We start from the raw sequence: 17,296 nt of genomic DNA on the forward strand, positions 1-17,296 counted from the left end.
TTTGTATTTTTTGTATGATTATAATATTTTTTGCATTTTTTATTTTACAATTTGTATATAACATTTTGTCTATCTTCTGGCACATATATATTAGGACATAAAATTCTTATATTGTCCGGACATTAAAATCCAATGGTCCGGCCCTACTTCTCTTGCTAATCATGTAACATTGATTTTATAATTAGACTATTCTTTTAATAAAATCCCAACATGTTGATGTGCCAAATCATGTGCTCGATTTTTCCATATTGTCGGAAGGATAAAAAACAAAATTAGATTCTTTATTTATAAAATTAACAAATTTTTGTATTCCTATATGTTGCATTGAAAGGTTTTCAAATCCGGATTAAACTGCTTTTGGACATAAGATAGAAAATATTGAATTTTAAGAAAAATGTCAATTATAAGAAATAATAGATAAACCCAAAAATACAATATATATATATATATATATATATATATATATATATATATATATATATATATATATATATATATATATATATATATATATATATATATATATAGGTTCAGGTTCATTTGAAACCATTCTAATTTTGTGAGACCGTGAGACCAAATCTAAAAATAATTTTAAAATGCAAAATAAATGGAAAAAATCCAAAAATTCTTTTTTTCAATATTATTTTTGGAACTTGAGTTAACTAAAAAAATAAAAAAAAATTCGTCTTTTTTGAAAAATATGTGAAATATTCTAATAAAATATTACACTGACATATTTTAAAAAATAATTTTAAAATGCAGAATAAATGGAAAAATCTAAAAAATTCTTTTTTTTTAAATATTATTTTCGGAACTTGAATTAACTAAAAAAATAAAATAAATAAAAATAAATTCTATTTTTTTTTTAAAAATACGTAAAATATTCTAATAGAATATTACACTGACATATTCTAAAAAATAATTTTAAAATGCAGAATAAATGGAAAAATCTAAAAATTCTTTTTTTAAATATTATTTTCGAAACTTGAATTAACTAAAATAAATAAAAATAAATTCCATTTTTTTTTTGAAAAATACGTGAAATATTGTAATAGAATATTACACTGACATATTCTAAAAAATAATTTTAAAATGCAAAATAAATGGAAAAATCCAAAAATTCTTTTTTCTTAAAATATTATTTTCGGAACTTGAATTAACTAAAAAATAAAAAATAAATAAATAAAATAAAATAAAATGCGTCTCACGGTCTCACAAAATATAGGTGGTCCCAAATGAACTAACCATATATATATATATATATATATATATATATATATATATATATATATATATATATATATATATATATATATATATATATATATATATATAAAACATAATGGAATAATATCAAACGGATGATTAACATTAGAATTAAAACTAAAAAAAGGAAATCCGTGTAACAAGTTTTTTCACTTGTCAAGCATGGTAAATATTAGAAATTTTAAAATTATCACATGAAAAAAAAAAAAAAAAAAAAAAAAAAAAAAAACATTATCATCAGGACATCTCTGGTAATTGATGCTTATGCAAATACTGGTTGGCTGCCAAAAACATGAGCAACTTAAGGTAACTTACTAATTGGACAGAGATCATTAGAGCTATCAGCCTATCACACTTGAGGAGTGATTTACAAGTTCGAAAATCCTTCATAGAAAAACGTATTTGTCAAATTTGATATTATATTTATTATCTTTGGTAAATTTGATGGATGTAGATGAGATTTGTTTATAGTAGTGGGAATGATAACGATATTTCAAAGATGAAGGGGTCGATATAGATTATGTATAGAGTTATGTTCTATGGAAACTTGACATGGATTGAAGACGCACAACCAACCATTATTAAAAATAATAGTAAGAATACCAATACACTCATGTTCAACACTCATTGAAGTCAGCAATTGCAAAATGTCAATGAATAGTCTCTTTCTCAATCTTCTTTAATTTGTTGAAATTCGTGTGTTTCCTTCTGAAAATCAGAAAAGCTCGGTAGCTTGTTGTGGATCTTGGGGTTTGGTTTGAGGCCAAGATTTAACGACTGGAATGTCAAATGTTGAACCGGACATCCAACCTGCTTTTCTGTACTTGAGTTTGAATGGCAAATATTGAGCACTAAACAAAACTACAGGGACCAAAACTGTAATTTACTCTAATGTAAATATGAGAAAGAGTCATCCGGCATCCAATATTAACGGCATCGTCTCTGTAACCTCAACTTCCTAACACCCCCTTCTCTCTCTCTCTCCCGGAGACATTTCATCATCTTCTCCACCAGATCGCAACTCTCTGTTCCAAACATTAAGGTATGTTTTCATTTTTCATATGCTAAATTATTCGCATCAATAATTCGTTTCTGTCAAAGAATAACAATGGCTATTAATTGACGCCTGATTATTTGATCCGCTGCATTTGAATCTCGATCACGATGATGTTCGTTTTGATTTACGGAATTGACGTGCATAATTTTACCTACGATTAGAGATACACACTGATTTCGTAATTTTCTAATCCTAAGATTCAGAATTTGATATGGATTCATATGTTTTTCCTAAACATGAAAACTGGGAGCTATCGCTTATTAATCAATATTTCTATTTCCAGTTTCATAAATCACATCCAAACCACATTCCATACCAGTTAAAAACTATTACAGTCTTGAATCTATAGAATCGACAATGTAGGTATGGAAGATTATAGACGACAAGGTGGAATCCAGCAATTGCTAGTTGCTGAACAAGAAGCTAGACAAATAGTCAACACTGCAAGAACTGGTAAAGTTTTTATATCTTCAAGATCTTTTTTTTTTTGTTTATCATTGAATCATGGGGTTTTGGTTTCTGTTTTCAGCAAAACTTAATAGACTAAAGCAAGCAAAAGATGAAGCTGGAGAAGAAGTAGCTAAATATCGCGCCAATATGGAGAAAGAATTCCAGAAAATAATCTCAGATGTAAAAACTCATATATATAACTTTTATAAACTTTGATCGATGATCCATGCATGATGAGATGATTAACATTTGATTTGTTACATGAATTGATGAGATTGCAGTCGACTGGTTTTTCTGGAGTGAATGTGAAGAGGCTGGATGAAGAGACAGCTACAAAGATCGATCAGTTGAAAAAACAAGCTGCAAAAGTTTCACCAGAAATTGTCAAGATGCTCATGACCCATGTCACAGGTGTCAAGATTTGAATCATTTTGGACATGCTTGAAAAGGATTTTGTTATCCTTCTTGATTAGTAACTTTTAATCTCTTTTTTGGGATAAATAAATTAATGCAGCATTTTCTGTGCTGATGTCATCTTTTTTCTACATGAACATTATTCTGATGGATTAAACAATCTCAAAAAACTTTGTGTATATAAGTTGTTTATTTAGCACACAAAGACAATGGGATCAAACTGTTAGATGTATGTTTCAAATCATAAATAAATGGTAATTAATACTTAGGGATCACATCTTGAATTCACTTCCCCTTTTTACAAATTACAAAAGGCAGAATAAAAAAAAGGAGATATTTGTAATCTCACATAAAAAGAATTCCTCATCTCTCACACGAATAGGGTGTGTGATGAGGAAAAAAAAAAGGTTTAACTACAATCTGTCAGATTCCAATCCACAAACTTACACAAATCTACATTACTTTTTACATATGTTAGTCTCAAATCTAAATATAAACTAACCACTCATCAAAAACTCATAGTAGACTTTTTCTGATTAATCTTAACATCCATAAGATCAGCCACAAACCCCGGCTGAAAAATCTTAACTCCATCCACACTATTCTCTTCACTCAACATCTTAATCACTCCAGACATTCGTGGCCTAAGTTTCGTGGTCTCTTGAACGCATAACAACCCAACCTTCAAAAACCTCACTGCTTCCTCTATCAACCCTTCATCATCCTCTTTCAACAACACATTATCCACCACATCCATCAATCGCTCACCATTATACATACCCCATACCTTATCCACCAAAAACTGTTCACCATGTTCCATATCAAAGTCAACAACCGGACGCCCAGTCATAATTTCAAGAAGCAATACACCAAAGCTATAAACATCGGATTTACGTGTCAAACGTCCACTAATAGCATACTCAGGAGACAAATACCCTCTAAAAAGAAAAAGAAAAAAAGTGTTAGCTAATTCTGAAATGACATGTTTGGGGTATGAGATAAAACAGAGTAGTACTTACAGTGTCCCAGCAACACGTGTACTAATGTGAGTGGCGTCGTCTTGAAATAATCTTGAAAGGCCGAAATCGGCAACTTTGGGGTTAAAGTTGTGATCTAGAAGGACATTGCTTGCTTTGATATCTCTATGTACTATGTAAGGGTTCTTTTCTTCATGGAGATATGCTAATGCTTTAGCAACTCCTAATGAAACATTCTTCCTTTTTGACCAACTAAAACTATTTCTATTTTGCTCCCCACCTTTGATAAATCAAGAAAACTAAGTATTAATTTATCATTAAATTGTATTAATTTGATGTGTAGTTTGGGGTGAAATTGAAATAAAAAAGAATTACCTAAAAATCGATGTGAGAGACTATTGTTTTCCATGTAATCATATACCAAACAACGTTTGGCTCCTTCGACACAACACCCATGAAGATTTACAAGATTTTCGTGGTGTACGTCAGACAATGCAGCGATTTCAGATATGAATTCACGTTCTCCTCTCATTGATTCCAGTTCTACAGAAAGTACTTTTATTGCCACGATAGTCCCATCTCTAAGTCGACCCTGTTAAATAAAAAAAAAAATTATAAATTATAAGAAGGCAACTTGTTTGATAATATGCCTAAAGAAAATTAGGCAATTATTACAAGTGTGGTTCTAAACTCCTAATACAATGACATTTGCATGAAATTAGCTACGACTTTGTATGCATGAGATGAACGTTTACATGGATGCATCATCATCATATTGTATCGTACAACCCTCCATTGCATATGATTTGTTTGGTAAAAAAAAGTTAGCTTATTTTAATTTAATATTTGATAAAATCATAAAAGTATTTTATTGTAATTTATAAAATATTTTATAAACTATCTTAAACTTATAAGATGGTTTGCAAAAAGGACCAAGCCTCTTTTCTTGTGCACAAGTTTGATAATTCAATATAATAAGGTTGTTTTATTTTGACTTAACGAACCTTACTAAGTGGTTGTTTTTTTTACACAATCAAAGGTAACACGTGATTTAATTGGTTTAGCAAAAAAAAAGAAAAAAAAAAAAGCTGGGTTAGTATATTAGAACACCAACCTTTCACATATTTTTTTTTCACCTCAGTTATCCAGCATTAAAATTGATAGATATTGTTATAATTGATTAATAATGTGAAAACGGTTTGTTGGAATGCAAGTTGTCAATTAGTTTCATTCAAAGTGCTTATTTTGTCTTGAAAATAATGTTGTATGTTTTATAGACAAACATGATTATTCATTGGACTACCTTTACCAAACTTAATTTAAAAAAAAAAAAAAAAAGTTGCTGACTGTTTTAGACCAGCTCACATTATCATAGTTGATACTTGCAAACAAAATATAGGTGGAAATGCAAAAACATCAAATGAAGAGATTTTGATGATCACTTGTTATTTATTAAAAAAAAACAAATTTAATTTAATCATCCAGAAAAAAATTTAAAAGTTATATAATTGGTCGAGGAGTCACCTTGTAAACAGAGCCAAATCCTCCTTCCCCGACTTTGTTCTTGGAGCTGAAACCATCACTAGCAATTTTCAAGTCATGGTAAGAAAATAACCTAAAATTCGAAGGACTTTCTCCACCTGTTTTTCACAATTTCCATTTCTTGATTATAAAATTCTCCAAAAAACACCCAGAATTCAAGAAACAATCAGTCATATATAATTACATATCAAAACACGAAGTCAAGAAATAATAACCCATGAAATTCTTTTTATAGATTTCGCTTCTTGATTCAGTCATTACTCGACTCAAAAATTCTTGAAAAGTTTCAATTGTTTGTGCATGAAATACAAAGGGAAACTTATGCTGACCTTTTTCGTTCTTATAGACCTCCTTATCGTCTGAAGTGGAGCAGAAACATTGCGAACAGGGGAAAGACAACTTCATTTTGGTACAATTTCCAGAAATTTAGAGATTATTGTGGATGGATCTTGATTGAGTTTTGAAAGATGAGGAAGATTGATGATGATGATATATATAGGTGTAGAAAAAGAATGATGTTTGACCTCCTGAAAAGACTTTTTGGAATAGGAACAGTGGGAAAGATTGGTTACGCATGAACATACGACCAAGCAATGGATTAAGATTAAACAAAGTTGGTTAATTAATTTGGTTTAATTGGCAACTACCACGAAAAAAGATCCTTTGACTTCTTCTTGTTAGTTGTGAATTGAATTCACCTTTTAATTTGTTTATTATTTCCTGCAATGGACATAGTTCTTTGTTTAATATATAGAAGATAATATGAAATCTGATCAAATGATATTCATATCCATATAGTGTAAACAACCCTTTGAGTAATGATAATAACTGTTATTCATTTATTCAAGACAGATAATTAGTTTAATAATTGGATATTGAGGGGTTGAAAGCCAAGTTCTATTTTTCCTAATTTCAATAATAAGAGAGAGATATTTCATAGAAGGGTACAAAATGCAAGCTGTCATCGCCAACTAAAGTACTTATACTTATGTTCTGTTTCAAAATTCTATTGAGAGATGTTATTCAAGTTATGAAATTTATGAAGATTTGGAGTTGGCTTATTAGATGGTCTTCTATTATGGAGGCACAATCTGCACCATCTTGACATTTGAGAGATTGGATTATCTCGATGGTCGGTGACAAAAACTGAAAAATATGACGATGTCTCTCGTCTACACCGCTCTTTGATGATTTAGAAGGCCCATAATGTTTTTGATAACTTTTTCGATTTATATGAGGTTTAACCTTCACTATTTAATATTTATCAATCAATATGACCGCTCTTTTAATTTTGAAGGTCTTGTGCGAATTGTAAAATATGAGCCTCTCTCTCTCTCTCTCTCTCTCTCTATATATATATATATATATATATATATATATATATATATATATATATATATATATATATATATATATATATAGAGAGAGAGAGAGAGAGAGAGAGAGAGGGAGGGAGAGTTCAATTGAGAAAAAAAAAATTAAGAATGGGAGAATCATTCTCAGTCACTCATTTATTTTTGCCGCAAAAGCCTCTGTCGTACCAGCGGAAATGGGAAAAGAATAGACATGTGTTTTCCAACAAAACATGTTTCCTTAAACTATGCTAAACATTACCTTAATATATACAAAAACATAGTCTTTTTCGTTTTTTTTTTTTAATTTTTAAGAAGCTATTTTTATCGAAAAATTATTTTAAATTTACCAAAATTCATGATTTTTTATTCTTTACAAATAGACATCCATATTGATATAGTTTTAAAATAAAATAATTTTTTTTTATATTTTCAGTTATCGTTATTCATAAGTGAATAAAAATTAATCAAGTTTTTTCTACAGTACATTCGTTATTTACTTATGAATAAAAACTATGATTAATTTTTTTTTACATTTTAAGTATCATCCATATATGAATATAACATATACTAAACATCGTATATTCATATTTAAATATTTGACGATTCATTCACTTGTGAATGTTACATAGTATATTCACTTGTGAATATTAGATGATATATTCACTTATGAATATTAGATAATATTTTCATATATGAATATTACATAGTATTACATGGTATATCACATATGAATATTACATAGTATATTTACTTGTGAATATTAGATTATATATTCACTTATGAATATTACACAGTATATTCACATATGAATATTACAATGTGTTTTCACAAATATATATAATTTTTATATGTTATTCACATATGAATAACATACAGACTTGCATATTCGTTTTTTTGTTTTAATAATCATATACAGATTCAAGTGAGAAAACATATTCATATATGAATATAACGTGGTAATTTAGTTTATGCATTTCATCAAACAGTTGGAGTGCATAAAAGTTAACTATTTTAAAAATGTTAAAAAATCAAGTTATCAATTCCAAATCATCATATACTTCCGATTTCGACTTCAGATGCGACACTTATGTCTGATCGATTTCTCATTTTGATTTTGATTTCCAAAAATCCGATTGGGAACCTGTGAGTACCGATTCTGAGTCCTTCAATGTCGACCGTGACTGCGAGTCCAGAACTTCGATTCCAATTTCATGAACAGCGAAGAAATTCCGATTCCAACTGATTTCGTTTGCGAATCTGGAAAATTCCAGTTCCAAACTTTAACAAATCGATGGAATTGATGAATTTGGGTTGCGAATTTGTCTTGAACGACGAACCTCCCAGCTACGAATATTGATGATTGATTAACATTGGATGACATTGATGATGGTTTAGTTGAAGAAATTTGGATGATTGTTGAAGGTTGGAGGAGAAATTTTGAGGATGAACGAACTGTTATCGAATTCTCTATAGTTACGTATTTGACATTGAAGGTTATTAACATATTTACAAGTTTGTCATCGTGTTTTTTTATGCTTAGATAAATGAGTGGCTGAGAATGATTCCCCCATTCTCAACCTTTTTTATTTTCTCAATTGAACTCACCTCTCTCTCTCTCTCTCTCTCTCTCTCTCTATATATATATATATATATATATATATATATATATATATATATATATATAAAGGGGTAATGAATTGCATGAGGAAAAACAAAAAAATTATTAAATTGATTAAATGAAATCAAATGTGAATTTATCGAGACAGAGAGATCAAACTAGTAAGGTGTTGTTTGTTTTTTTTAAAACATCTTCAAACCACTTTTTGTTGCGCGACGCAGCACACACGCAACATTTTCCCTATCGCAACAGTTTATTTTTTGGAAGGTTTCAGACTACAAATCATCTGCGTGTGTGCTGCGTGGCGCAACACTTGACTTGTCTCTTCAAACCTCTTCAGCTTTCATTTTTTCCAAGTGTTTTTTTTTTAAATTTTGGTATAACTTATTTTTTTTAAATAAACTTTGATTTTTTTAACTTTTCTTTATGGATTTGATACAATTTCTTTTTATAGTTTCTACAATCTTTTTTAACTTACTTTATATAAAAAAAAATTGGTTTTTTCAATTTTTTTTGTTGTTTCTATTAATAATATTTTCGGTTTCAGTTGCATCTTTTTTATGTTTTTTACACTTAGTTTTTTTCTAGAATTAAACTGTTAGCTTCTTTTATATTTTTTTAAAGTTTTTTTAAATTTTTAAAATTTTTGGTTTTTACATGTTCTTTTTAGTATTCTTTCGATGTTCTAAGAATAGAATTATTAAAATTTTGGTGTTGAGAACTATTTTCAGTTTATAAAATTAGTTTATTCAAATTTCAGCTTATTGCAGCAGTCTGCAGATGTTAAAAAACAAACATGCTTCTTATTATAGGCTGCAGCCGTTTGTTCCACCTCTTCTGCTACAAAAGATTACAGAGGTGGTTCACAAACTTCATGAATTCTCTCTTCGAAAAAACAAACAACACCAAGTTATGAAAATTGATTTACTAAATGAATATATTTATTAAAAGAAAGATGTAAAAGTCAGATGTAAAAGAAGCGCATTTCATTTAATTATTTAAAATAAATATGTAAAAGTGAGATCAGTGGGGATCAAACCAAGGCCGAACAGAAAAAAAAAGTGCAATGACAAACGCTTTGGTCGGTTGAGCTATCAGAACTTTTTCTATTTATTTGAACAAAACAATATATATACATATACTATATTAACTAGATATATGTTTTTTAAATCGGGCCCTATTTTTTTCAGGGCCCTGTGCGCCTGCACTCTTTGCACACCCTTAGGGTCGGCCCTGTTAGGGATGACAATGAGTACGGGTGTATCGGGTTTCGTGTTCCCCATCCCCATACCCGAATCCTCATCCTCATCCCCGTCTGGGATTAAAAATCTATCCTCATCCCCATCCTCAATGGGTATCGGGGATCCCCAATGGGTAATCGGGGATTTTTCCCTGTTACAAAGTTTTGAACTTTAATGAAAAATAACTCATAATTATATATTAACCAATAAAACAAAAACTAATAGAACTAATATAAAACACTATAATCACTGAATGTCTTCAAACACGAACAATAACATTCAAGGTTACAAATTAAATCATTCTTTGCAAAAAAAAAGACATAAAAAGTCTACCCAAAACTATACTTTTGATTGTTAGAAAACCTTATTTTGTCTAATGAACATTTGCTTATGAATTATTAAAAATAAAAACATAAATACTATATATATATATATATATATATATATATATATATATATATATATATATATATATATTGTTGGATTAGGTGTCTAAGCTCATAACTATAATTGGTATGTACTTGAATTGATAGCAGCACGGTCCTTTTGGGTGGCCCTCAAACCTAGCAACCAGACAAGGAAATTATGAAAGGAGAGATATTAATTTATTATGAGATTAATAAATTAATATAAATGAATTTATTAATATGTTAAAAGATTAATATATTAATAAGAAATCATTTTGTTTAATTAATTGTTAGCCAGAAATTAATTAGAATTAATTTTGGGGTTAAAAGAATTGATTATAAGGTGTAGGGACTAGTTTGCAATTATTTAATAGTTGAGTGGAAGGCTCTAGAACCCCCTTGGATAAGGGTGGACGAAATCTTTAGGGGAAACCCTAATAATTTCGTCCATAGGGGCTTGGATAAGGCCCTTGGGTTTGCTTAGGCCCTAAGCAAAGGATAACTAGGGTTTCCCCTAAACCATAGATCCCTCAGCTATATAAGGAGCCTCCTGGTTCATGTTTTGGTCACTCTTTTCTTTTGAAGAAACCCTAAGGGCCGAAATTTTGCATACTCCCTCTCCTCTCTCTCCTCTACTTTCCTTCTTGCTAGTTTGGGTGTGATTCCATTAGAGACATTACACTTGTGGTGCTAAGCTTCCAAGAAGATCAAGATCAAGATCAAGGGAATTATCAATTGTTTACTATAACAATTGAAAGGTATGTAATTACTAAACCCTAGGTTGTAAATTTCGATTATAGCCTCTCTCCTCTAGGGTTCTTGTTTTGCAATTCAAAGTTGTATGTTCAATAGATAAAACATAGATCCAAAGTAGGTTGCATGTGAACTTAGGAATTGTTTTCTAGTTTATTTGTTTTACCTAAAACCCATCATATATATATATATATATATATATATATATATATATATATATATATATATACATCGGGTACCCATTGGGGCCAGTTTCGGGTACAGGTATGGGTACCCGACAGGTAAAACCATCCCCATCCCCATCCCCGTTTTTTATATTCGGGTAATACCCATCCCCGTCCCCATCCCCGGTTAGTTTTTTTGCCATCTCTAGGCCCTGTCAATCAATCTATTGTCTTACATGATATCAGAGTTTTAGGTTAAAACCTATTGTTAACCACAACTAACAGACACCGCCTTCCACCTTCATTCAACCTTCTCTAATAGTCGTTGGAGGTGTCTTAAATAGGTTTAATATTTTCCCATTATGTGTTTCTTCTCATAAATAATATTATAGCCCCCTGCCCCAAATCAGAGCTCTTTCATTGGCTTCTTTTACTGCCTCCTCCTCGAATAAAACATCTTTCGATGTTGTTGTCTCCCTCCAATGGCACCTTCACCGTTGGGCAGTCTCTAATCTGTAGTCATCTCTCATTTTCTCTCTATCAACATTGCAGTCGACGGAATTGGCTCCGCTCACTGCAGCTCGAGCTCTCTTTCTTCTAGCTACCTTTCTTTGGATTCCTCAATAACTGCCACCGCCGACTCTCCTCTTCTTCTACAATGAAACCACCTAGTAGATAATTTACGCGTCACACCAAATCAACGGACCGGCCCTTCCAGCTCGTCAACACCATTGCACTTTATCTCCTTTGTTCCACCTTTATTGTGTTGTGAAGTGGATTCGGTAGACCATTCTCATTGATTATGAGTGATGCTTTGGAAGGTCGCGGTCTCTTGTGTAGGTTTTCTAGTGGTGGTTAACCACCCCTTGATCATAGTGCCATACCTCATCCATTACATGTACTGTGCCAATCCTACTTTTGGCTTATTGATTAACCCATTGACAAAACCAATCTTATTCTTTGCAAATAAAAAAACTTTTCATCTCTTACACCCAATCTCCATAGTTACCATCGGTTAGAGCATCATTTACGCGCATCTGCCTCGGATAATCGGAATAATGGGGGTAGTAAAGTGAGTTTGAATCGATGGTGTTTCCATCGTTTTTCGGTGGTGACGGATGATCATTTCCATCCACGTCGTCGATAGGTGGGACGGGTTAATAAACCAGTCTTTGATACCATAAAAATTGTTATGGATCGAAAACTTTATATTTCATTAAGCAAGCTAAGTTTAAATAGGTTTAGCAAATCATATGACAATATTAAAAAATATGACAAATAGCAAGACTAGAGGATAAATACTAAAACACATGGGATAAACTAAACAAGAGATAATGATAGAATCCACTACCAACTTGGCAGTCTCAACATCATTCCGAATAGATCTTTGGTGGTGAAGGTGGTCTTAACTGATACTCGAGCGAACGTCACAAAAGAGAAAAATATAAACATTTCAAATCCTTTCAATGTTGCATCTTTCATCTACATTTTGTGGTTCTTTGTTTCTTTTGGTGTCGACTCTGTTTTTAATTGATTATGTTGTTAGAATCAAGGTACCGATGAGTAACATTGTTGTACGTAAAGTTTGTCTAATGTTTTTGAGGGTGGGGTAATCAGAGTATACACAAGGAAGATGAAATAGTGGTGAAACGGAAGGGGCTTTTAGTCATTTTATTTTATGTTCGGGTGTGTTCCGCCCTTTTGGGTGAGATTAAAATGGAGTAAATTAGAACTTTCCATGAGTCGAAATTTAAATTTGTTATAATTAATTATGATCTTATGTCATTAACTCTTAAGAGTATAGTATGATAATTAAAGTATGTTATTAGAGTGATGGGTATGGGCAATGACCTTTGGGTGTTTTTGGGCGTTATAACGCACAAACACTGCCCCCTTCACCATTTTTGGGCGTTATACGTCTGGCATTACTTCCCGTTGCCGTCACCACCTTCCTTTTGTTGGTGCAGGCCCCTGTTATGATAAAAATGTATACCCAAATAAAGCAAAACATAGAGTTGCATGGAAAAGATTCCCAGGTTTTCTTCTTCTTATTTCTGATGATAAAACAACAAACTTACAAGGCTTTAAATAATAAACAAAGGGAAAAAACTGCTAAGCTAAAAACTAAAAAACGTGTGCTCCTAACTAGGTGGTAACTAAGCCACTTATTCCTATTGACAAGTTCAATTAAATACCGGGTCAGAATTACTTTTTCCTCCACATACTTCCCCTTAATTCTGAACTTTGTCCTCAAGCCTTATGACTCCCAGAAGATCTCTCATCTCTAAGAACTTGAGTCTTGGCAAAGCTTTTGTCAAGGGATCTGCTCTTTGTTCCTCACCACTGATGTGTTTCACATCAATTTGTTTTCTTTCAATACAACCCCGTGTGAAATGGAACTTGGTGTTAATGTGCTTACTCCTCCCATGGAAAACAGGATTATGCATAAGAGATATGGCTGACTTGTTGTCTACATACATCCTGACACATTCTTCCTTCCAACCGGTCAATTCATTGAGGAGAATCCTTAGCCAAAGTGCTTGGCATGCTATTGCAGTTGCTGCCATAAACTCTGCTTCACATGAAGATAAGGCCACAGTGTGTTGTTTCTGGGACGACCATGTGATTGGATTACCTAATAGATAGAAAATCATTCCTTTTGTACCCTTTCTACCATCAATATCCATTCCATGGCTACTATCACTGAATCCAATAAGCCTTTTATCACCACCTTTCTTGTACATTAGGCCAAAGTTGGTTGTCCCCTTTATGTACCTTAAAATGTGTTTGACTGCTTTGAGATGGCTCTGCTTTGGTGATTCCATGTATCTACTCACTACTCCAACTGAGTAGCTCAAATCAGGTCTTGAGTGGATGAGATAGTGAAGACTTCCAATGAGGCGTCGATACTCGATAGCATTGACTAGTATTCCATCTTCGTCTTTTGTCAAACCCAGTCGAGGTTCCATTGGGTATTGAGATGGGTTGAACTCTCCCATGCCTACTATTTGCAAAATCTTCTTAGCATACCCTGCTTGACCGATTGTGATGCCATCATTGTCTTGGTGAACTTATATCCCTAGGTAGTAGGATAAGGTTCCCAATTCACTCATATCAAAATACTTCAACATCCTTCTCTTAAACTCAACAACTAGTTCTTCACTTGAACCTGTCACAATCAGGTCGTCCATATAGACCCCGACAATCAACGACCTGTTTGACTTTTGGAGTTTATACACAACATATTCCTGTGGACATCTCTGGAATCCCATTTCTTTTAATGTTTTATCAAGCCTATCATTCCATGACCTTGGAGCCTGACGTAGGCCATAGAGGGCCTTGTTCAACCTGTACACCATGTTCTCCTTTCCTGCGATAACAAAACCGGTTGGTTGTGTGACATACACTTCTTCTTGTAGAATCCCATTTAAGAAGGCTGATTTTACATCCAAATGATGAACCTTCCATCCTTCACTTGCAGCCAAAGTCAAGAAGGTCCGTATTGTTTCCAAACGTGCCACTATAGCGAAAGCTTCATCGAAATCGACATCCTTTTGCTGTACATATCCCTTTGCTACGATTCTTGCCTTGTATTTGGTTACTTTCCCCTCCGCATCCTTCTTCAATTTAAACACCCACTTCAGCCCTATTGCCTTATGCCCTTTGGGGAGGTGGGTTAGTCTCCAAGTTTCATTCTTTTCAACAGATTCCAGCTCCTGTTTCATTGCGGTTCTCCATTATTTGTCACCTGAAGCTTCTTCATACGTGGTGGGTTCTTCACCTGCATACATCAGGACTTTCGAATCTTCTTGCAGGGCTTGCGTTTCTTCATATATATATATATATATATATATATATATATATATATATATATATATATATATATATATATACCCGAAAGCCACGAATTGGGGTGTCGTCATATGTTTCCCTGGGAACTTCGTCTGATGATGGAGATAAGGTATCCACAATTAAGTTTGGTGATACGTTTCCAGCTTGTAATTGACCATGTGATGTCGATTGTGAGTGACTTTCGTTTGACTGTGGATTAGGGCTTCCAATCTCAACTTGTGTTGGATCGAATTCTCCCACATTCTCTTGGGCTACTCCTTCATTAGGAAATCTAACCCAATTGTTGCTTAAAATTGGGCCTTCATCTTGGACCTTAGCCTAGTCCCACTTTTTCTTTTCTTCGAATACAACGTCTCTTGTTACACATTTTTTTTTCAGGGCAATATAAACGAAATGCCTTGCTTCCTTCCTCATTTCCCAAATACACCAGTTTCTCACTCCTATCGCTCAATTTTGTGAGCTTGTTTGTTGGCATCTTTGCGTGAGCGACACAGCCAAACACTCTAAATTGTTCAAGTGTGGGTTTCTTCCCCTGTATGCCTTCATACGGAGTCACATCTTTCACTCCTCTTGTCGGGACTCCATTTAGAATCTGCACAGCGTGGCGAACGGCTTCCCCCCAAAGTGTTTCTGGGACGTCCACTGCTTTCAACAAAGACCTAGTGACTTCAAGGATTGTGCGATTCCAGCGTTCTACTGCCCCATTCTGTTGAGGGGAGTAGGGCGCGGTTAATTGCCTCTTGATTCCTTCCTGATTGCAGAACTTAGTGAATTCATTTGACGTGAATTCACCACCACGATCAGTGCGCAACATTTTTAGCTTGTATTTCCCTTCACCTTCTACTCGATTCTTGAACCTCTTGAAGGTAGTGAGAGTTTCACTTTTGGCTAGCATCGACACCCTCATGTACATGCTGTAGTCATCTACAATGAGGAGAAAGTATTGATTACCAGCTAGTGTTTGGGGAGTTATAGGACCACACAAATCTGCATGAATCAATTCAAGTGGAGAGCTTGCACATCACTCTGCTTCTTTCGGGAACGGATATCGGGTCTGTTTGGCAACTAAACATCCCTCACAGATCTGTGTGGGATGGTGAATTCTTGGCACTCCCCGCACCATGTCCTTTACCACCATAGACTTGATCACACTAAAGTTTACGTGACCCAATCTTGCGTGCCACAGCCATGCCGTATCATCTAAGCTCGCACTAAGGCACACAGGTTGTGTTGTATGCAAGACAATCTTGTACAACCTGTTCTTTGAACGTTGTACCTTCATTATTAACCTATTGCTGGCATCATGAACCCTTAAGAATTCATGAAGCATCTCGATCTTGTATCCCACTTCTGTAATCTGTCATAGGCTAAGTATATTACTTTGTAAGGCTGGGATGTAATATACCTCAGAGATGACTTGTTGCTCTCCATTTTTACATTCCAAGAGAATTGTACCCCTTCCTTTGATCTGAAATTTGGATCCGTCCCCAAAACGCACCTGCCCTGTTACTCTTTCACCAAGTTCTGCAAAGTACTCATGCACCCCTGTCATGTGGTTACTGGCCCCATTATCCAAGTACCATGTATCCTTCTCATTCTCTTTTGTTGCTGGGAACACATTGTCTTCATTAAGCAATACCCAGTTATCTGTATCTTCACCCCAGACAGTTAATAAAAGAGCATGTTCTTCTTCATGTACCTGTATGAGATTGACATCAACCTCCTTCCTCTTAGGATTGGGGCATTCTGATGCATAGTGTCCAAACACATCACAGTTGAAGCACTTTACGTGATTCTTGTCTCTTCCTTTTCCTTGACCATTGTCTTGTGATTGTTGGTGATTTCCCCGACCACCTCTACCCCTTGAGCCTCCTTTTCCACCACGATAACCTCCTCGACCTCCCCTCTCGTTGTGAAATGAGTCACGGCCTCTTCCTGCTGAGTTGGTGGAGTTTTTGTTTGACTTTTGACCCATTTGCCCTTCTGACCGGGTGAGCAGTAGACCAGCTTCAGCTTTGGTGGTTTCGGTATGACTTCTCAACCGATCCTCATAAGCTTTGAGTCTTCCTATAGCTTCTTCAAATGGCATGGTATCCAAATCTGAATATTGTTCGATGGAGGCTACAAGTTGTAGATACTTTTCTGGGACAGAATCAAGCAACTTCCTCACCAAAGTGTTGTCTTCTATTGTTGCACCGAG

The 17,296-nt window shown here is 33.5% G+C and overlaps 2 protein-coding genes and 1 pseudogene across 3 annotated transcripts; 1 reads left to right on the forward strand and 2 right to left on the reverse strand.

Moving 5' to 3' along the window:
* The first annotated feature begins 2,161 nt into the window (after positions 1–2,161).
* LOC145088222 (V-type proton ATPase subunit G1-like) lies at positions 2,162–3,318 on the forward strand. 2 transcript variants are annotated; one of them, XM_079026470.1, is made up of 4 exons: positions 2,162–2,308; positions 2,687–2,776; positions 2,853–2,953; positions 3,055–3,318. In XM_079026470.1, exons 2-4 carry the CDS (start codon positions 2,689–2,691, stop codon positions 3,196–3,198), a joined length of 333 nt encoding a protein of 110 aa, XP_078882596.1. In that variant the 5' UTR covers positions 2,162–2,308; positions 2,687–2,688; the 3' UTR covers positions 3,199–3,318. The 2 variants fall into 2 exon arrangements, with proteins under 2 accessions (XP_078882596.1, XP_078882597.1); XM_079026471.1 differs by having other exon boundaries at positions 2,175–2,308; positions 2,673–2,776.
* A 101-nt stretch (positions 3,319–3,419) lies between these two features.
* Positions 3,420–6,279, reverse strand: LOC145088221 (putative serine/threonine-protein kinase). The gene is made up of 5 exons (XM_079026469.1): positions 6,036–6,279; positions 5,689–5,804; positions 4,540–4,756; positions 4,207–4,444; positions 3,420–4,125 (listed from the first exon to the last, which is right to left on the reverse strand). The coding sequence occupies exons 1-5, from the start codon at positions 6,109–6,111 to the stop codon at positions 3,696–3,698; spliced, it is 1,077 nt and encodes a 358-aa protein (XP_078882595.1). The 5' UTR covers positions 6,112–6,279; the 3' UTR covers positions 3,420–3,695.
* Positions 6,280–13,475: 7,196 nt separating this feature from the next.
* LOC145089984 (secreted RxLR effector protein 161 pseudogene) lies at positions 13,476–14,243 on the reverse strand (annotated as a pseudogene).
* Positions 14,244–17,296: the final 3,053 nt, after the last annotated feature.

Source organism: Lactuca serriola, chromosome 2 (genome assembly GCF_051521515.1).
Source record: "Lactuca serriola cultivar US96UC23 chromosome 2, Lser_US96UC23_V15, whole genome shotgun sequence".
In the NCBI taxonomy this organism is placed as follows: Eukaryota; Viridiplantae; Streptophyta; class Magnoliopsida; order Asterales; family Asteraceae; genus Lactuca; species Lactuca serriola.